Source organism: Phoxinus phoxinus (genome assembly GCF_949152265.1).
Source record: "Phoxinus phoxinus genome assembly, chromosome: 6".
NCBI lineage: Eukaryota > Metazoa > Chordata > Actinopteri > Cypriniformes > Leuciscidae > Phoxinus > Phoxinus phoxinus.
Window position 1 is genome coordinate 30,872,955 of NC_136881.1, and position 22,582 is coordinate 30,895,536.

General features: G+C 36.5%; 1 protein-coding gene across 2 annotated transcripts; it reads right to left on the reverse strand.

Moving 5' to 3' along the window:
* Nucleotides 1–406: 406 nt before the first annotated feature.
* Nucleotides 407–21,189, reverse strand: cabp2a (calcium binding protein 2a). 2 transcript variants are annotated; one of them, XM_079616634.1, is made up of 7 exons: nucleotides 20,888–21,189; nucleotides 19,982–20,170; nucleotides 4,735–4,765; nucleotides 3,910–4,044; nucleotides 3,695–3,804; nucleotides 1,142–1,289; nucleotides 407–665 (listed from the first exon to the last, which is right to left on the reverse strand). In XM_079616634.1, exons 1-7 carry the CDS (start codon nucleotides 20,948–20,950, stop codon nucleotides 640–642), a joined length of 702 nt encoding a protein of 233 aa, XP_079472760.1. In that variant the 5' UTR covers nucleotides 20,951–21,189; the 3' UTR covers nucleotides 407–639. The 2 variants fall into 2 exon arrangements, with proteins under 2 accessions (XP_079472760.1, XP_079472759.1); XM_079616633.1 differs by lacking the exons at nucleotides 19,982–20,170; nucleotides 20,888–21,189 and adding exons at nucleotides 7,494–7,712; nucleotides 9,089–9,565.
* Nucleotides 21,190–22,582: the final 1,393 nt, after the last annotated feature.

A 22,582-nucleotide genomic window follows, 5' to 3' on the forward strand; every position in this document is an offset into this window, starting at 1 on the left:
CACAAACGTATGCAAAGGGAGATCACATGGGTGTCAGAAACAGGTTCTTACAAGGGATCTCCATGGCAATTGTGCTCAATAATTCCAGACTCTTCCGGAGTTGTATGATATCCAGTTTTGAATGCTAATATCCTGTTGTTCCCACAGGGAAAGCATAACAAAGCCCTAAAAGCCTCATACAGGAACTCTAGACCCATTAGCCAGTGGTCTACTTTCCAAAACACACATGATACTGATTTATATCTGCCTTTGCATTGTCAGTCCACAATGACCATGTACATCTTGCATACAAATGTCAGTAGTTATAATATTTTTTTTATAGCATGCTTTAATAGATAATGTGACTGTGGTCCCCTTACAATTCTGAACAGAGGAAACCTCTTTAATAAATTAGTTAAGTTGTTGTGTGTGTAATTTGACTTAATCTTTTTAGGTCAGGGTCAGTTGGTCGGAACATAGTTTTCCTCGTCATAAAAGCAAGCCAATGTGTGAAATAAAGTTCTCTGTATGGAGAAAGAGTATGGTTTAATTACATAAGGTAGTTAATTAAAGGAGACACATATTATTTCACTCTTCAGAGTCTTCACATTAGGAGTTGGCAAACTGATGGTTTTCTCCCTTTGTCATGTGTCCTCTAAGTTAGCGAGACATCATTCGGACAAACTCTGTGGAGGGTAAGGTGAAAAACTGTTAGTTTGTCCATGCAAAAAAAAAAAAAAAAAAATACAGAGTGAACTTTATTTTATACATTATGTGTAAGTCACCTCAGTTTAAATAAATGGTCTTTTTGGCCTAGGAAGTAAGTTTTAAGTTATGAAAAAATGCTTTTTTATTTCATAAGGGAAATTTTATTTCTCATTTAAAATGAATGCATGCAGTGTCATCCATTAAACATAATGTACTAAACAGAAATAATGAGATACGAAAAGTTCAATTAATCAGCTGAATTATCAATGCATCCCCTTCAATCTACATTAGTGCAAGAACAACTTTGGTATATATTTATCTATCTATCAACATGCCATATAAATAAAATGTATTCACACCATAAGCATATTTTTATCTATATTAATATAAATATAGGCTAAAGATTTACCTCAGTTCAAAATTCAAGAGTCTAGAGGATAATTCTCCTTCTAACCTTCAAAGTCAACCAGGCCGTCTCCATTGAGGTCAACATCCCTGAGGATCTCATCAATCTCTCTGTGGTTGAGCTGCTCTCCCATCAGCTTCTTCATGGCTTCCCTCAGTTCAGCCAGACTGATCTGACCATCACCATTGGAATCAAACTGAGAGAAAGAGATCAATTAAAAGATTAGTTTAGAGAGCAAAAGTGTGACTTCAGAAGACTTGGGAATAGGCCTACAGTATACGCCAAACAATTCATTGACTACTATGGTGCTTTTTAGTGATTTTCTGCTATACATTTTAAAGCCTATCATGTCTTGATGTCTAAACCCGGGTGTGAACAGCATTAGGATGCATTTAAAGAAATGTACAAAAAAATCCTCATTCGACCGCTCCAGACACGTCAGTGCGTCCGCCATCTTGGAACGGTCAGTGTGTCGTCATTCACAGTAGAATCAATGATATGTCACAACATTGTGCAGCTTCTCGTTGTTAAACCGCCGATAATTACATTTACAAAGAAATTGGATAACCTTTCACGTGTGAGAATGTGTTTAAAAAATGAAAAAGAAAAATATTAACTCAATATCAGGCTACATGTTTTTACTACGGTAGCCTACTTGAGAACCGGGGCGAAAGTAACGCAGGACGAAAGTAACAAAGCGATTTTCTCAGAGCCCTGACAGCTGTGACCTATGGCTATGCACGTTCAGTACGCAACCCTTGATGGAGCTGCCAAATATCACGTGATTTCGTCATCGTTTCTCGCGGTTAGATCCGGAAAGCTGTTTTCAAGTAGCCTACGATAAGTAAATACTGAAGCGGTAGGCCTACATTTTTTCTAATTACACATTGTGTTTTTCGTTTAATGTGTCACACAGTAATGATCAATCTACAGGTTATTTAATGCTGTAACATCCTGAAGTTTGCCATGACAGAGTTTTTCAGTTTAAAAGTAAATCGGGTTTATGTCAGGAGTTCCTGTCGGGACGAAAGTAACACTTGTTACTTTTGCCCTGCTACAGTGAAAACAAGCGTTTCTTTTGTCCTTCTGCTAATGTGGTGACTTTCTGTGTTGAAGCATTCATTAAAACATGTTTATGTCATATTATAAGAATGGAATATGGCAAGAGTGATTGTCAGAAAGACAGACAGAGATCTGATTCAGCCAGATGTTTACGAGAGGGCGTTTAAGGCTTAAGTCACGTTTAAATAAGCTGATTTCTGTGTCACCATTTTTTCACTCAATCTGTTTCCATTTACCTTAGCCACATTTAGGTTTTAGACATACCTTATAACTTTTCCACCTCTACCTATGAATTTGCAGGGTTTCCATCCAGATGTTTTTATGCACATTTTAAATTTCTGCATAAAAACAGCTGGATGGAAACATGACTATTGTTACATAATTTATATAATGCTAATTTAATTCAATTTTCATATTTTTCCTGTTGAAACAAAACATTTTATAAAATGAATTGACATTGCCAATTACAAAATCAATTACAATTCAAGTTTGTACTGTTGGGTTACTTTTGAAACATTTTATGAAACTGAAATTTAAAATGAAAATGTAAATTAACAATTTTTTGCTAAGATAAAGGCCAAAATATGTTTGCAGTTACATGTTAACAAGGTCATACTCAGGTATATTTAGGTACAGTACATGCGTCTAACTACCGTTGCAGTCTGCAAACGCTCAGTCAACTTGCTCTTGAATGTTAACGGACTGGCTTTGACTTCTCCAATATGGCGGACGACTTACCTTATAGCGGGCCATTGAAACGGCCGCTAATGAGGCATCTACAGGGTGAAAATCGAAAAATGTGAACATCGTGCAAAAGTTCATTTATTTCAGTAATTCAACTTAAAAGGTGAAACTAATATATTATATAGACTCATTACATGCAAAGTCAAAGTGAGATATGTCAAGCCTTTATTTGTTATAATTTTGATGATTATGTCTTACAGCTTATGAAAACCCCAAATTCAAAATTAGAATATTGTGAAAAGGTTTTCATAGCTGTAAGCTATAATCATCCAAATTATAACAAATAAAGGCTTGAAATATCTCACTTTGCATGTAATGAGTCTATAATATATTATAGTGCACCTTTAAGTTGAATTACTGAAATACATGAAAGGTATTATTTATGCATATTATTGAAACATGAAAGGTATTATTTATGCATATTATTGAAACATGAAAGGTATTATTTATGCATATTATTGCACGATATTACATTTTTTCGAGTTTCATATATATATATATATATATATATATATATATATATATATATATATATATATATATATATATATATATATGGGAGTAATGATGGTGAAAATCAAGCTTTTCCACGACAAGAATACATTTTAAAATTACATTTTAAAATATAAAAACAGTTATTGTAACAGTCAAAAAATGTAATAATATTCACAGTATTACAGTTTTTCTGTATGTTTGATCAAAAAAACGCAACCTATGTAAGCATAAGCGACAAAAACATTTCAGTTAATTATAAAGGGGTTGATACTTTATCTATTCAGTTATTTGATCACCAACCTCTCTAAAAGCTTCTCTCAGTTCTTTCACTCCGATCATGTCTGCAGTCTCAGCCAACATCTTTGGGCCCATCAGGTCTACAAAGTCCTCGAAGTCCACTCTACCGCCACCTAGTGAACAAGCACACGATCATGTAAGAAGTTCTATTGTTGGTTCTTGAATAGAACTGAGATAATGAGCCTAAGTATAATGATAATGATAAGGTTGCCACTCACAGATCTGCTGACTGAGTTCAATCAGCTCCATCTCTGTGGGCATGTAGCCCATCGTCCTCATGCACTCGCCCAGATCCTTACAGCTAATGTAGCCGTCCTTATCTTTGTCAAACTCGCGAAAGGCTTCTTTCAGCTCTGAAGGCAGAGAAAGAAAGAGAGCATCTTACTGACTTTGTTGACATTAATATGTAATCCGGCAGTCCAAGTAAGAGGATTCTGAAGGATAAAGGTACGGCACTCATATAATTTGTAGAAGGAATAGTTCATCCAAAAATTACTCGCACTGATGCAATTGCAAAGCCTAAGCCAAAGCATTTTTTTCCATATAAGAAGACAATGAAATCATATAGTAAGCAGAGTCTGTCAAGCTCAGCCGTCCTTATGTATTTTAAGGTGTGAGAGCGGACTGAAATTTAATCAGTTCAGTCAAAAAGTTTTAGAGACAGGAAAGAACCAATTCCATTTGTAGGTTTTTTTTTTTAATATGGGGAAATGTGAATGAGAGTTATGGAACATTCTTTGAATTTCTCATATTCTGTTCCACAGAACAAAGAAAAAGGCTTGGAAAGACATGAGTGTGAGTAAATGATTTTCATTATTTGAGTGAATTATTCCTTTAAATGTATCTTACCAAGGGATTTAGAGGAGACTGAAGGTAATTTTTTTATATATAAACAGAGAGAGGTAGGCTAATGGCAAGGATCCACGTGGAGAGAGGGAGAGAAGTCAATAAGAGTAGGAACCACATTATTTTGGTTGGTGGGAGGGAGGGTTTATCGCTCTTAATGAAATAAAGCATATCAGTGATGTTGGATATTTCTGTACCTTCAATTTCCTCTGGCCGTAGATCTCTGTCCTGTAGTGAGTACAGATATCAAAGAGACATACAGAGACAAACTATTAGGACAAACACATTGCACATTGATCACGTAGACAGGCACACACACACACACACACACACACACACACACACACACACACACACACACACACACACACACACACACACACACACACACACACACACACACACACACACACACACACACACACACACACACACACACACACACCCTGTATTATAATCTTTCCTGTAATCTGCTTTGCATTTGTACTGCTTGTTGAACTGTCACTCAAAGTGTACCAGGTAGCCTCACGCACACCTGTCATTGTCACTGAGGGCAACCGTCTGCACACCGTTGCATGAACGAATGAATGAATGGAACACACGAGGCTCTGATTACTGGTCATCACAGGTATGGGAGTGCCCACATTTAAAATGAGCTTCACACATAAAGTTATAGCATTTTCTCTTCTCCTTTCCAGGAAATTTTTTCATCCTATCCCGAATGACCTTTATGGCATGTTTTTCTAAAAAGAATCCACAAAAGTATGTATTTAGCTTAGGATATAATTATGGATTTACTGTAATATAATGTTTGTCTATGATTTTAACAACATATTTCCTAATATTAGAATAATCAATATTTTTTCTTAGAATAAACAAGGTTCATTTTGTGCAGTTTTGGTAATCACCCCTTGATAATATTGGCAAAACCGACCAAGAATCACAGTGTTATGATATTATGGATTACATCTGAAGTGATCCAAGGACAGAAAATCACACACACATTGCGTGTCGTCAGATATTCATATTCGTGGAAATGGAGAAACTCAGTCATTAAAACATTATCAGCAGAACTCCAAATAAAAAAAAAGAACAAGCAGAGCAATTGAAATCTCATCTGAAACAACATTTACACATTACATAAGTGAGATAATAACAAATGGTTGAGTGATTTAGATTTTGATCTGATTGACTGAGCCTGTGTTTTGGCAGTGGCCAGCCAGAACATATTCACACAGCTGGGGAGTATTTAGGCTGATTACTACCATGAATTGGCAAGCATGATGAAAGCAGCAGTAGGAAAAGGTCACTATGGTGAACAGATTACAAGGGTCCGGGTTGCCAGGCAACAAATGGAGTACACATTGTATTTTCTTTGCGAAAATCAGGTAGCCTATGTATTCACTCATTGGAACAAACATATAGTTTTTACATGGTCTGTTAAACAGCCTCACTGAGCATTGCATATCCTCAGCCTACTATAATCAGATAAGACTTTAGAATATATTACTTAGTGATATTATTTGGGGAAAAAGGCTTAAGCTAAATAAATAAAATATGTCACAAACAATTTCGGGGAAATTTTCCATCGGTTTTGACTTTACAGTATTTTCTGCAGCTTACTCCCTTCCCTGAGTTTCTATACACACAAAAGGGATTCTGGGATTATCAGACAGATGTAGACATTGATATGAAACATTAAGCTAGTATGAAACTACACACTACTTTTTATCTTTATCTTTGTGGTTTTTGTATTTTTATCCACATCCACCCACCAGACTAACATAAGGATCTGATAGAACAGCCATTGGTAGTTGGGAGAAGAAAAAAAAAACGAAATTTCACCTCTCTTCGCAAAGATATGCATAATGATTGTCTTTTTCTGGTCCAGCAAAGACATAAGAGGTTTAACCGAGATTGTCCCATGAGTAAAAAAGAACATTATGCTAATGAAATATGCCTATGTACAGTATATTGACAGCAGAAGGATATTACACAGTCTCAGTCCCATTAATCAATACTTTCGGGTACATGATCTAAATTACAATCTTCATAACTACTCATTTCTTCATTCACCCAAAAGTAATTCACTGGTTTTCACATTCAGACAGAGGTGTAAAGAGTAGGCTACCTGAAAACCATGCTTGAGTAAAAGTACAGATACGTTGCAGTGAAAATTACTTCATTACAAGTTCATTTTACAAGTAAAATTAACATTACAAGTTAAAAGTCACCAATTCCAATACGACTTGAGTAAAAGTCTTAGACTGTCTGATTTTAACAGTAAGTATTTTCCTCATACTGAATGTAGGCTCAATGATGGACTAGTCCTCCTCAACACCTGAGAGACATGGCGTGAAAAACAAGAAAAAGTTGATTTTCGGAGGAGAGCAATTCTTTGTTAGTTTTCTAAAATCAAAATAAAACTGAACACCTAAATATTGCAATATATAAAGGTCGACACACCAGCCTCTTGAATGTCTACAAACACTCAAGTCTCAGTTAAGTTCAAGTGCTCAAAAAGGGCAAAAGTAAATATCCTTCAAAATGTCTCTTCTATATATTAAAGACATTGCGATCTAAAAAATGACTGGTTCACACTTGAGAGTAATGTTGTATAACAGATTGCATTTATGTCTATTATGGCCACTTTAATGTGAAGTTTTAAGTGCATTAAAAATGCTGCATTAAGGACTTGGCAACATAACCTGACTTTGACTCTCTTTTGGACAAGTAGCTATTCCACTGACAACGGTGAATCCCATTGCACAGCATCCTCTAAAATGTGAGAAGATGGGGTCATTATGGAAGTAATGGGAAGGAATGGGGTATTTGACTGAAAATGGAAAAGACAGACAATACTAATGAGATTCCCTGATGGAATTCTGACACTGATTTTCTGTGTCCTCCTCATGCATTGTCTAAGAAAGGTGCGTTTGTAAGTGTGTGTACATACGATTTGAGACTGAGCGAAGCTCTGTCTGAGGAAGACGCAGGCAGGGCCCACGATGTTGTGTAGCATTGTACAGTTCTGAACCAGGGCATTTATCGGCTCCTCAAACTGCTGCCCGTCCCCCAAATCTTCATCATCATCATCCTCCGCTGCCGCATCACCGCTGCTTCGTAACATGGCGGTTGCCAATGGCAGCCCACTGCCTTCCAGAGGCGAGCCCCCCTTTGCAAGGTACCATTTCATTACGCACCAGAGAAAAAAAATCGCAGTCTGACAAGTTCTAATGTGGTGAATACTGTACTATAAATAACTTAAAGGGATAGTTCTCCGGAAAATGTCAGTCTTTCTCCCGTGGAACACAAAAGGAGAAGTTTAATGAAAGTGGATGGATATCAGGAGCAGACAAGCTTCAAAACAGCACCATCAAATGTGTGTGCTCTATATTACAAATCTTCTGAAGTCATGCGATTGCTTTGTGTGAGAAATCTTAAAAATCTTGCTTGACAGCCATGGTCACCATTCACTTTCATTAATAGTGCAGCTTGGACATTCATGCTATAATATGCATGGATGAAAGAAAGTCATGTTTGAAACAACATGAAGGTGAGTAAATAATGACTGAACATCTTCAATTTATAATTTCATAGACATGACTGGTCAAAAGTTTGGGTCAGTAAGCTTTTCTTTTCTCTTTTTTTTTTTAAAGAAATGAATCATTTTATTCAGCTGAAGGATGCATTAAATGGATCACAATGATGAAAATAAAGACATTTAGAATGACATATTACAAATATTTCTATTTTTAAATAAGAATAGTTATTTTTAAGTTTTTGTTCATTAAAGAATCCTGAAAAAAACTGTCAAGGTTTCCAAAAAAAAGATTAGGCTCCACAACGTTTTTCAACATTGATAATAATAATGTTTATTGAGCACTAAATTGTGTGCATGTGACGCTGACGACGGGAGTAATGGTTGCTGAAAATTAAGCTTTTCCATCACATGAATATGTTTTAAAATGAATTAAAATAGAGACAATCAGTTGTCTTAAATTGAATAATATTTCTCATACAGTTTTTGGTTACACTTTATTTTAAGGTGTCATAGTACTTAAATATACAATTAAACTGTAACAGAGTATTAATCAACAACACGTACTATAGGGTTAGGGTATTAGGTTTTGGTTGAGGGTTAATTGCATGTAATTACACATAATGTACTGTTATTACTATATATGGTAAGTACATGTAACATATGTAACAAGGACACTGCAAAATAAAGTGTTTCCCAGTTTTTTACTGTATTTTTATGAAATAAATGCAGCCTTGATGACTATAAGACAAATCAAAAACATTAAAAAAATCTTACTAACCAAAAACTTTTAAAGTTCGGTGACCTGTCCCTTTAAGTTAGTACACAATAAGTATTTTTACTGAATTCACACTGTTGATTTAAAAACCTACATACTTTCTGCCAAAGACCAAATATGCATGAATATAGTTTTCTAAATCAGTCTTACAAAACTACATCTTCCAAAAAATAGTATCTACAGACTACATCTACACCCTTTTCAAAAGCTCATTTAAAAACAGATATCTTACCTTCTTCATACTGCTTCTTTTAGATGGTTTTGCTCCCATCATTTGTATTTCTCTAATTCTCACTGCTCCAACTCTTTCTTGCCATCTCTGTCTCTCCCCCTCCCTCTTTATCACTCACTCTTGGTTCCCGTCCTCAGATTATTACATAAACTTTCTGACATACGATCCCCGTCATCAGAATATCCCAAGTGGGGGCGGAGTTGCTTAAACAAGAGGTGATGGGTGGTGGTGATGTTAAAAACGACTAAAAACTGTCACACCATGCTTTGGGATCAGTGAGACCTGCTCCCTCAGCCAGAAACGGCATTTCCAGGGTTTTCTGAGTGCTCTAATCCCGATGCTCTCGAATCATGCATCTGTTGTCTATTTTCTCTCTCTCTGCATGTTCTTTCCTTCCCTTTGTTTCTCTTGCCATGTTATTTCACATCCTCATTTTGCCTTGTGACAGACTCTAATCGCACTGCAAGTGAATGTTCTGGCATGGTACAAAATAGAAAGGGATGAGAGAGAGAGAGAGAGAGAGAGAGAGAGAGAGAGATAGAGAGAGATAGATAGATAGAGATAAACCAATGGTGGGCGAGGCAGGGGTGGGAAAGGTCTTCATAATCCGCTGCATTCCAGATTACATGGTGAGTGCAATGCAGCTGGCAATGCTGATAAGGGAATGTAGGGTTGTAGAAAGATTGTAGAGAGCAGGTATCACATGGGTTTAAGAAAGACGATGAGCCACAGCGTCAGGGGTGAATATCAGGGGTGATAGGTCAGAAGAGAGGATAAATGGATGGGTACAGATGAAGTCAAATCAGTACTTATTGTACATTTGTAAAAATGAAAGAAAAATGACAAGGATATAATAGCAAACAGCAATAGAGATGGAGTTTAGTTGTCACCAGGGCCGTGCACAGACATTTTGGGGGCACTCCCTCATAAATATTTATAAAAAATAAAGTTACATATTGTTGATCTTCTTTTGATTAATTACACTTTTTAAAATTCGAATGCCGATTGCGTCCCTGCAGCGCAACGAAGGCTGTCCCAATTCAAAGGCTTAAAATGCGTCCTTCGTTTCCTGTGCAATGAAGGATACAACAGATGGATCCTTCGAGTCCTTGCCTATACTCCCAGAATTCATTGCGCCAGTGACGACAGGATTTTTTTTGTTTGAGAGAGAGAAATTGAAGAATTACACTTTTAAAGCTGCAGTCCGTCGTTTTTCCTCTTTGTCGCCATCTCTGTTCGAAATCTGCAATTGCAGTTATTCGCGGAATTATTAACTGTGCGTGGGTAGTAAATCGGCATGAAACAGCGCGGATGAACACAATGTATTGAGGAGAACCTGTCGCTGCCGCGTCGCTGTGGATACTGTACTGTCATCAGCAATCTCAATCTCATCTTTTTGAAAGTGTCAACATTAGAATTTTCATCGGAAAATGTCATCTGAACAAGTAAGTAACATTCACTTTTGTTCTGACCAAATATGGGGGGTGGGGGGAAGCATTGCAGTAGCAATATCATGCTGATTAATTCTAACGATTGCTTATATCACGTCAAAACGTGAAAAATATATTTTTTCTGTAGGCACTGTGAAGTCCGAAGTCTTTGTGTTTTACAACTGGTGAATCTCCAGTTGTCACTGGTGATTGTCGCTTTAAACTTTCGGGATCCGCCATACCAAGTGCTAAGCTAAACCTCCACCTCCATCATCCACACACGCTAGCCGGGGACTCCTTCTCTATGTGTACAGAAGTGACGTAATGACGCAAAGACATGCTCGAAATTCCCGCGGAAATCCACCAGTACCACTGGAATTAAAATCATTATTACAAGCTTACCGTTTTGAATCGAGGTAAGGCAAGCAGATCGTTTTGAACACTGGCTGGTTACGTTTTTTTTCAAAAATGTCTTTTTTTATATTTTTAAACCCAAAAAAGTGCCGGACTGCAGCTTTAAATTAAAGTATTGGGTTTCAACTTACTCAAACATCTATGTAAAAAAAAAAAAAAAAAAACCTTTAAAAAGTGTTGGTCAAACGTTACTGCCACTCATCAACGGCAGCTGTTACAGTTGCTCGGTGACAACAACAGTATTCCTTAGATTAGACCGTCCCATTTAACAACTTTTGGTCTGACCTTCACAGCCTCCGAAGGATGCAGCCTCTGAATTGGGACACCGCTTGTGAATGGATAATTGAACCCGATATGTTAAAAAATGGAGAATCATTCAAAGCGAAACACCACTATGCAACTTTTCTGCTTTGTTTGGAACTATTTTTGTTGGAAAAATAGAGCTAAAACAGTCAAAATTGACAACGTTGTGTCTAAAAATGGTAATTTCATATCATCAGCGCATTGTTTATTGAACTGTTATAAAATCCTCACATTTGTAATCGTGCTGATATTCGAGAAAACAGCACTCTTGCTTGTGTGATATTGCTTAACTATATTATGTTATCGACAAAAAATACAAGAACTCATACAAGGGCAATTCATTTGGGAGCATTTTTATTATTTTTTGGTGGCATTTCCAACCTTACATGACGCCATTTTAATGTGAATGGGAATGGTTTTATATATTTTAATGTCAATGCGAAACTACCTTGCTTGTTGTTAAGCCTAATGGAGAGCTATTGCTTAAGTTAGGCTGGATGTATTGAGATGTTTTAATAGTTGTTTCATTTCACAGCAGTGACAAACAGTGCAGAAGTTTAGAGTAAACACAATCGTAACCTGGCCAATGAGACGTGGAGCACTGTGGTGACTGTGACAAAGGACGTCCATTGTAATACAACAGAATGGCATTTCAATAATAATACACTGTACCCAAGCACAAGAGGGCAGTGTTAATCCAGTGAATTGTGCAGCGTGGCCTTGTATGAATATATGAATGATTTAAATATGAATTACTTATGAATTATTTATAAAAGAGGAATCTTTAACATCCAGTAGAATAACAGAGCAATATATTTTGCTTTCTTCACAATTATTTGTATTTACCCTCAGCAGCTGCATTATGGAAAGATAACCACTGAGGGGCACCAAACACGCATTTTTGTGATAGAGAGAGACCCATGCGGAAATTGCATGGTGACTGTGGGGAGAAAGAAATGTACAGAATTTAGAATTAAATTAGTAAAAAAAACTAGATTTAAATAGGCCAAGAAAAACTACCAGACAAAAGTTTGGACTCACCTGACTTCCTGTGTGTTTGTTATTTTCTTTGTTGTTTTGTCCTAAATGCTTAGTGCGTAAATTCTTAAAATATGTTTTGTAGACATATGCAAATTGTGTGTATGTACAAAAATAAAACTATTTATATTAACATTTTTAAATAAAGTTGGAACAGCGAGTGAAGGATAAGCAGTATAGACTGTAAAATATATCAGTCAACAAGTGCACACATCAGAAACTGGCAAATCACAATAAATATTCAAATGACTCAACGTCACTTGCTTTCGTCCAGAAAGTATAGCGCATAAAATGTCTAAACGGAGAAGAATGCAATTGGCCTCTTTCCATATGGCTAAGTTATATAAAAAACTCATTATCAGAGGTAACTTTCCAAGTTAATAAGCTTTTAGCATACATACTGGGTCATAAAACTTGTGTTGAACGCCAGTTCAAGAAAGACTTTCAAATGAAATCCAAATTAGCCTACGAAAGATCTCAAAAAGGCGAAACAGGGCCACATTATAGGCTACATTTGCAGCAATGAGGCAGTGGGAGATAAAGTTTAATAATGCAGGTGAGTAGATGTTATGAAATTAAGCTCTCCAATTATCTTAAATGGCACACTGTTTTTGGCTTGACAAGTGTTTGATTGTGAAAACGTAGCGTCGTAGCCTACAGGTTTAAACATATGGTTATATGAGGATCACTTCGGAACTGAATTGGAAACTTAAAAAAAAAACATAGCCTACCTTTATTTTTTTTTATTTTTTTTTACTTTTTAAGAAACGTTTTACATAGCCTATATATTTTATTGTTTTGTCCTAGACCAAGATGTTTTAATACATAATTCTGACATTTAGTGTGTTACAGTAAAGTAATTTTGAGAAAAAAATTACACCTGTCCCCAAAAACAATTTAGCCCATAGTAAAACTTTTTTTTTTTCAAAAGTTACGTGTTTACGAATGAGAGAACAACAGTCAGCATGTTTGAAATCATATACAGTTTTACTCAAATGTTTACACCACAATGCTATAAAACACATCAAGATGTGGTAGAAATGACAATATGGTTGGAAATCTTTCCAAATACGTGGAAAGATGTGTTATATGATGAAAATGCTGCTTTTCAAATATTTTGCCTTTGGTTGACATCCTTTTTTCCTTCTGCTACTGTTTATCAGTGCTAATTTAAAGTTGATTATTTTAAGATATCAGGATCTCACTGGCTGACGCTTTGGGGAAACTCCTTACACCAAAAATAATGAAGCCTGATTGAATTGCGCTATTGCAACTGATTCACTTTTGATGTTTGCATACAAATGTGTCTTTGCAGTGTGTGGACACAACCACCATACAACGGAAAAAAATCCATGCACTCCATTTTTTTTGTCCTCAAAAAGCCTAAACACTCTCAGTAATCAAGCGATTTGGATTTTCTGAGCAATATGCTCCGTCCACGACCACTGACGGACTGTCTCGTATTAGCATATTTCCACCCTCAGCCATTTGTATAGTGTCCGCCAAGGCAGCACTTTACGTGTCTTGTGTCAACACCCGCCACAGATTGGTTGGTTGAGCAGTTGCTCATTATCATTTAAAGAGACATGCATCGAAACGGGTCGCTGTGAACAGAGCTGTTTTTGAGGAGGTAAAAAGGGTGTTGTTTTACACAACCATTGAGGAATTTTAACCAAAGTATGTTACAAAATTTACATGAAGACCCTAAAGAATCATACCAACTTGTGGAAAATGGGCATCCGATGACCCCTTTAAAAACGCTGCCTTCAGAGGATGCATTCCAAGGTAGTAAGGCATCAAGGCACGTCTAAATCCAATGTTGGCTTCACTTCCTGTCTCTTACGATACCTTCGTCTGATCGATTTTTGAAGGCAGCATAGATGTAATCCTTCCAACCTCTGATATCCCACAATCCTGCGCGTTCCAATCCGTGACAAACTAAAAAATAAAGATGGCGTCTGAAAGTTGCGGTTGGTCAGTTTGTGTGTAAATGTATGTTTTTGACCAACGTTTTCCACTTTTGATGTCATTTCTGTCGAGAAATTTCTATTGTAATAATTAAATGTTTGCTTAGTTTTTACCAAAGCTCTCTCATTAATCTGTTATGCTGATCTGAAATCAGTTTCGTGAAGTACCTTCGTGCGCAAACGCACAAAAAAAAACAAGTCAGCTGCCTACGTTCAAATTCCCTTTCAAGGGAAGTCTGTTCACTCAGTGGTCATATTTGGAACGCCTCCAGGCAGCTATTTTGGACATCCAAGACCAAGTCCTATTTAAATGGGGGGAATCCTGAAATCTCAAAAACTGCTTGCCGAACTCACAGCAAATCAGCAAAATCTGACATGAAATGTCCCATAAATGTTGTTTCTTATGCTCAAATAGCGTTCAAAAAGTGTATTTTTCTCAGGCTAGACCAGCCATTCATGTACAGTCTTAAGTACGAGTCTCAGGTTTCTATGGGAACTGGACTTTTAATGGCAAAACCACTAACACAATGACTTTACTGGCTCTTTAACTTGCCAGTACAGGTTTGAAAAGCACTGCTGTAAAGTACATTACATTTAATCACTCGAACCTGGGCAAAACGAATGCCAGTCACAGAGCCGGTCACAATTAACAAAGCTCATTGGGGATTTGAAACTAGTCATCATCCAATATAAATTGCAAATAGTCTTTCCAAATAATGTAAATCAATATTTTCATGTAATAGTAAGAAATTTGTCTCTCTCACATGTGTCCTGCAAAATCACATCTACGTCCTGCAACAGAGCAGTAACCAGGTAGTCACCCTATAGCCCACAGTCTCTGAGGAAAAAATCTGGTAAATGTTCCTGAATATAGCAGAGAAGACCAATTAATTGTGAATTATGATGATGTGACTGTTATATACCCATCCAATAGCAACAGAAGCATTTAGCTTTTCTATTGACGTTCATGAATTTATTTGCACAGCAGATTTACCAGTCAGTCTGCTATTCTCATTCCCTCCAACAGCATGGAAACAACAGCTGTTGTGGAGACATAACACACTTGTAGTTGTAAAAAACAGATGGTAAACATGTATGCATTTATGCGCATGCATGTAAACCGCATTGACGTCAAAGAGTCAGTCCATCTCGTTTTTAAACTGGTGCATCAAAGAATGTTCCTGACTCTAAACCTTCATTAGACTTTGATCATCAGTGGACTAATGCATCTCTACTTTTAGATGAATGGATCAGCTGGGGTTAATCTGCACAGCACACAATTTCTCACTCTGTGGTGTCTATGATTGTACATTAACACACTAACACCCACTTTCTGTACATCCCATTTACTCACACTTACACGCATACGCAGATTAGTCTCTTCTTAGTGGCACATGACCGTAAGATAGCAAAATGTCACATACATTACGTATTTCACAACACCGCTTTTGTTACTCTGTTCATGTTTAAATGTTCAAACGATAATATATTTCTCTGGAAAAAAGTTACTTTTGCATCAGTGTTCTGTTATTATATGATAATATTTGTATCCCTTTATTCTCTGAACTATTTTGGACATGCAGATACATACATTTTGTATCTACAATGTCAGTAAATAAAATACACCTGTTTTTCTTTTTTTACTAAAAAATGCTTAGAATAATAGCATGACTTACTATAATGGCTTAGGGAATGTTGTAAACAAAATTTCATTTGGAAGTTTAAAACATGTAATAAAGAACCAGCCGGCTACGCTGTACATGGCTCCTAATTGGGTTACCCATAGAGACTTGGCCTCTGATTGGTGGATTAAATGATAGACAGCCAGACAACTGACCTATGGTGAAATGTAGAGCGTCTCGTTTCTGTTGATTCATACAGCTTTTGTAATTTGTGTGTATATGTGTGTGGGCTATAGAGGAGATTTGGGTTGTCTGCTGTGTATTGGTGGGCTGTTGATGGATTAAGGCCAAAACATGAGAAGAGACAACGGAGACATAGAAGCAGAGAGGAAAAGGGATGTCAACTGAAAGCTAAATGCTTGTGTAGCTGTTAGCATGTGATGTGTCTTAAATTCACAGAAATATTTTTTAAATTTTTCATACTTTTCAGTTGACTAAATTATAGCTTGAGTGGAGATGACGCACAATAATAAACGGTTTTCTTATTTTATCACACACGACTTTAGCAGCGCACACCACATTTGCTATATATTGTAACGCAATATATATTGAAATATTTTATGATTATTTTACACTGTATTATGAATATTGTACGTTTATGTGATTAATATTTTATGTTGAATTTCATAGTTTAAGACTACAAGTCTGGGTCTGGGAAGAGGATAAAACTATAATACATTTCACCGGCTTTATACATCTTGCTAGTACTGGGTTGGACCCCCTTATGCCTTCAGAACTGCCTTAATTCTTCCTGGCATAGATGCTGAGGAAACATTGCTGGAAACATTCCTCAGAGATTTTGGTCCATATTGACATGATAGCATCACATAGTTGCTGCAAATTTGTCGGCTGCACGTCCATGATGTTAATCTCCCGTTCCAGTACATCCCAAAGCTGCTGTGGATGCCATTTGAGTTTAGTGAACTCAAAGTCATGTTCAAGAAACCAGTTTGATGTGATATGGTGCGTTATCCTGCTGGAGTATCCCTCAGAAGATGGTACACTGTGGTCATAAAGGGATGGACATGGTCAGCAACAATACTGTGGTGTTCAAATGATGCTCAATTCTGGTACTAAAGGGTCCAAAGTGTGCCAAGAATATATCCTCCACACCATTACACAAGCAGCAGCCTGAGCCGTTGATACAAGGCAGGATGGATTCATGCTTTCATGTTGTTTACACCAGAATCTGACCCAGATATTTGAATGTCGCAGCAGAAATCGAGACTCATTAGACCAGGCAATGTTTTTTCCAATTTTCTATTGTCCAATTTTGGTGAGCTTGTGTGAATTTTAGCCTCAGTTTCCTGTTGTTAGCTGACAAGAGTGGCTAACACTCTTTTGGTTAGGTCTTCTGCTGCTGTAATTTAAGGTTCGAGGTTGTGCGTTCATGAAAATCCCAGTAGAGCATCAGTTTCTGAAATATTCAGACCAGCCCGCCTGGCACCAACAACCATGCCACATTCAAAATCACTTAAATCACCTTTCTTCCCCATTCTGATGCTCAGTTTGAACTTCAGCAGATCTTCTTGACCATCTCAATCAATCAGCTCCCTAGTTCAGTAGAGCACTGATCAGGAAGTCAGACATTTTAAGAGCTGTCTCAATCACAGAATCCTTACAGGGCACAGAAACGTTTACTCCCTAAAGTCCCACAATGTACCGTGAAAACCATTCAGCATCGATGCTCAATATGTTTCCTTTACGGAAGTTCTGAAGCGCAAAACTTAATTTGAGCCAACTCACTACACATATGAGACGCAGCGTTTAAAAAAATACAAACCATTAGTTATATTTCAGCATAAACATACATCACTAGACACAGGTAATGAACATAACATTTATCATTTATTTACAGCTGAAATGTTGCAGGTATATTAAACAAGCAAATTATTTATTATAGTGTACTTTAACATTACAAGTATGTCAGAAAGATATCAGTTTTGCTATTGTTCATAAGCACCAGTAGTGATGGTGTACAATGAGGACGTTGTTACGTCGCTGGAAATAGAGTCATCAGTGTCCCAATCTTACTGTCCTTGCAGTGCCCGAATTTTGTGAAAACGATTTACTGAATCACGAGCTCAGGAGCTGATTGAGACGCACCCACATGCCTAAATGCATTGAGCTGCCATGTGATTGGCTGATTAGATATTCACATTAACGAGCAGTTGATCAGTACCTAATAAAGTATCAGGTAACTGTACATATAAAGCACTTCGGAAAAAAATGCAAAAATAACTAATGTGATTCTCATTTTCCAAATAAAAAGCGGAAAACTGTAGTTGTAATATCACCCCATGAGACAAAAATAGCTTGTACATAAATATGAATTTTGATGGAGCAAAATGGCAGAGACATTGTGATTTCAACATCTGGTATAATGTTGCTTAAATTCAATTTATTTTGAAATCCTGTAGCAAAAGGAACATGCTTTAGGTTTAGTGTGTGATATGTTGGACATTCTTATGTCACCACAACTCGTGTCTGATATGTTATTACGATGGCCAAAGCTGGAGTGTTCACAAGAGAGTTCTTGTGGGAATCAGTTTTCAGATTTGATCTCTTGAGTCGTTAATCTCACCCATATAATCCTGTCCTATTCTTTTTCTTTCATCCCTCTCTCTCTTCTCCCAGCCTTTCAGTCTTCCTCCTTTCCTCCATCCCATTGTTGCTGTTTGAGTTACCCTTGAGTTACCCTTGCTCAGACTTATGTTTTTCTTCATAAGATTATATATTATTATTAGCTTCTGAAACATTTAGTGTATTGTTGTTACTTTTAGTTTCATTATAATAATCTAACCTTTAGTATATCGTGGCCTTTAGTAATATTTGGTTTGTGTTTTTTTCTTCTACAATGTTATTTTTGCCAGGGTTAATGGCAATTTTGAAATTCTTAATTGATTAATGTTAGTATGTCAATTTAATTCAGTTAGAGAATCTGAAGGGTGAGAGAAATTCTGATTTCATGCCAAGTTTGATTAATCACACTCTAGCTTAGTGGATGAGTGAAAAGTGAAATAAAGGGATTTCATGGAAAGCTGTGCTAGTTTTGTATGCAATGCATTCATTATGTTTGGGAATACAAGCTTTAAAGAATGAAGTGTGATGAATAATAGATAATACCTAATACACTTTCACCTTTTCCTCCAGTGCACAGTCCCATAATCCCCTGAAAGCAGAGTTTGTATGAAAATGATTATTACGATTACTGTTGTGTGAAAGGTTTAAAATTTAATGAACTGACTGGAAAGAGTAAATGTGAGGGAATGAGGAAAGAAACCATTCTGTGTTTTCTTCCGATTTTCAGCATAAATTTGCAATGAACCTCAATAGTGACATGTTTATTCTGCTGCCTTCTCCTTCCTCCGGACCAAGTAAAATATTTTAGCTCCCAATAAGTAATATAATTATATACAAATGTCTGAGTACAATTTATTAGGCATCGGATTTGATCAGGGCAAAATTGTTTATAAGAAGATTTCTTTTCTTTGGCAAACTTTGAGGTCCAAACTGGAAGATCCATGCTGTCGTACAAGGTAATACGTGACATTTCTTTTGAAAATGAATATCAGACAGAAAGACATGCTTTTAACACCAAACATTAAAGAGAATGCACAACCCAACCACACAACTGCACATAATCCAGACTTTTGGACATACTTTGGACTGTGTTCACAGTATCCGCCAGCATAACAAACACTGTTAAAGTATGAATGAATATTCTTATAGATGCTGATAAACCGCCCTCCAGCATTGTCTCTGCTAATGCTGTTTCCACCATGCATTAACAATCACAGCGCCTGCCCTCTTTTGAGTAGTATACTGTATAACAGATATGAGTTTTCAGTTCAAGTGTCAGAACCACTTTTGCATGAACCCCTGCTTGTCCTTTGTACTGAAATAACTTAATACCATCCTTACCAATAACTGTGCCAGAGTTCAGCAGACCAAAACGTTTGTTTAAATCAAGAATATGACTGACAATACAACAGCTCAGTTCAGCTCAGCACAGCACATGAACATGAATAACTGCTCCTGTGACGCAGCAGTCCATACCTGACCAAAGACAGATGCCACAATGGGTCTGAGTTTCCTGCGCTCCGTCTCTACTCCGAAGGGCTCTACCTCGGGTTCAGAGGGCGAGTTCAGACTGAGGGTTTTGGTTTTGGGCGGGCGTTTGAAGCTGCCGCCACCCGAAGAGGTGCTCCATCTCCTCAGCTTCTCGATCTTCTTCCTAAAGGACCCCTACATGGAGCAAAAGAGCAGTTGATCAGAGAGAATGTGATCAAATTTGAGCTCCATTTATGATTTGTGGAGACGGGGACTAGTTATCATCACACAGGCTAAATCAATAACTGTGATGTTTTGAGGCAAGTACTTGTTTTCTCAAAAATTAGTTGCATATGTTGTGCTTTTTTGTGGATTTGCATATTAGAATGATTTCTGAAGGATCATGTGACACTGAAGACTGGAGTAATGATGCTGAAAATTCTAATTGGACATCACAGGGTATTATAACAGAATAGCGATGTCATTTTAAATGTGAATAATATTTCAATATTGTTTTACTGTATTTATAATCTAATAGCCTGGTGAGCATTAGGGACTTCTTTCAAAAACATAAAAAAAAATCTTACTCACCCCAACATTTTTATTGGTAGTATATTTAATAATTTGATCAATTTTTGATCAATAATTTTGATCAATAATTTGATCATAGCATGTATATTATCGATTTTTTTTATTTTCGATAAAAAAGTTTTATTTTGTTGTCAAAACTTTAATGTGTATGCCTGTACTTAGCCATATCCTAAGTGTAATATAGACCTATTTCCCCTATTTACTTCAAACCTGTCTTTTTAATGAATGTATGTTACACATACTGTAGTGTCATTCTGCCAGATTTACTACTTTTTCAATCAGTTGTGCTCCATATTAGCATAATTCTCAAAGGTCACGTACCTTTTTGACAATCTTGTCCTGAGGAACATCAATGGTTTCCGTGCTGCCTGCTTCCATAGACATTTTTCTCTGTGACGACTGATGAGCATTAATGCTTTTCTATGGCTCTGTGTTTCTGCCTCTCACTCTTGTCTGTTTAGATTCTGTTGCAGGAAATTACATTGAGTGTTTCCTCTGAACATCACTCGCCCCTCCTCTCTCTCTCTCTCTCTCTCTCTCTCTCTCTCTCTCTCTCTCTCTCTCTCTCTCTCTCTCTCTCTCTCTCTCTCCATCAGTCTGTTTCTTTTTAATACGGTCCCTCTATCTCTCGCTCTCTCTCACTCATTCATATCCAGGTTCTCTGTCTCCTCCCCCCTTTGCTGTATAGATGCGCTGTCAAATTATTATGGTGAATATTTTCCCATTGCCAGACGCAATAATACAAGAAAACATCACCACGAGACAACTCGATTCTAGTTTCAATTAGTTTTTTAGTTAAAAGAAAACTGATTCTCCAAACATTTACAGTAATCCATATTCAGTGTTATTTTGTATACCATAATCTCACCTTTTTTGTTGTGACACAATTTTGAAGGCAAATAAAAATGCATTTCTTTTTTATTCCCAAAACAACTATATTAATTTGGTCTCATCAGACAGTAGGTTTATGTACCGGCATTGTGTGATTAGACTGTAGATAAGGAGACATGTTTTATCTCTCATTCTTTTCCTGGTTTACATCTGATTTAATCCTTTATCCTGTTTCCTGCTCTGTCTCGCAAAATCCTCTTACACGTTCATGTTCGTGGTCTATAATTTTTCATCCTCTATTTCCAACCATTTATTTACATTTTCACATCTACATTGGTCATTCTAAATCTAAGTAATTTACCTTATAAAAATATTGTTGAGGATTTTTTTTTAAACAATAATAATTTGACAAGATATGTAAATTCATGATAATTTTTTGGGAATGATGACATTATCTTTAATTGTATTTATATGTATTGTTTATTTTAATATGTTTAATTTTTTTACCAGAAATTGCTTTCTAAAAAAAAAACCCACTTCACTTTGAATAGATAGGCTACATTTTTTTTTATGTTCTGTGCCAGTTGCTGCCCATGCAGCCAAATGCTGAAAATCTAATATAGAAAATATTAAACTTTTTTTTGATTGCAGTTCAATATTGTCAACAGGATGCATCTTCTGAAATCAGTCCTTGATCAAAGACCAGATGTCCTGACAAGCAGCAGTTTATGTAAGTAGGGGGTAAGACTCACATTCACAACAGTGCTTCTGTGGTGAAGGTTTTTGGCATGTACATGCATTGCCCACACATAAACAGTAATGTTATGTAAGATTAGAAGGGGAGAATGAAGAAAAAATCGTATTCCTATGATTTGCATGGTAGATTTTGTTCTGATCTCGAGGAACTTATCTCAAATAGATGCTTGAAATGCTTTCAGTCGGTGCTGTAAAGCCTGGTGCAACAACCAATAATTGTCATTCTGGGCTGCTTAATTTAATAAGAAGCATATTTAATACCCTTACAAAAAATAAATATACTTCACGTTCATTTTATTAAGTATACTTAAGTAAAGTTCAGTGTACTAGAAATATAAGTGCACTGTTTGACTAAATTGGCCCACTTTTAGAGTATAAAAGAATACTTTAAGTATAAGCTACTTAAGTATAACAGTAAACTTACACAAA

What these genes read in the sequence shown, in the direction of transcription:
- cabp2a (XM_079616633.1), bottom strand. Translation starts at nt 9,130, where the DNA reads ATGATGGGAGCAAAACCATCTAAAAGAAGCAGTATGAAGAAG. An exon ending in ACGGCCAGAGGAAATTGAAG is followed by an intron (nt 4,045 to 4,734) that starts GTACAGAAATAT and finishes CTCTGCCTTCAG; the next exon opens with AGCTGAAAGAAGCCTTTCGC. An exon ending in TGAGAGAAGCTTTTAGAGAG is followed by an intron (nt 1,290 to 3,694) that starts GTTGGTGATCAA and finishes TCTTTCTCTCAG; the next exon opens with TTTGATTCCAATGGTGATGG.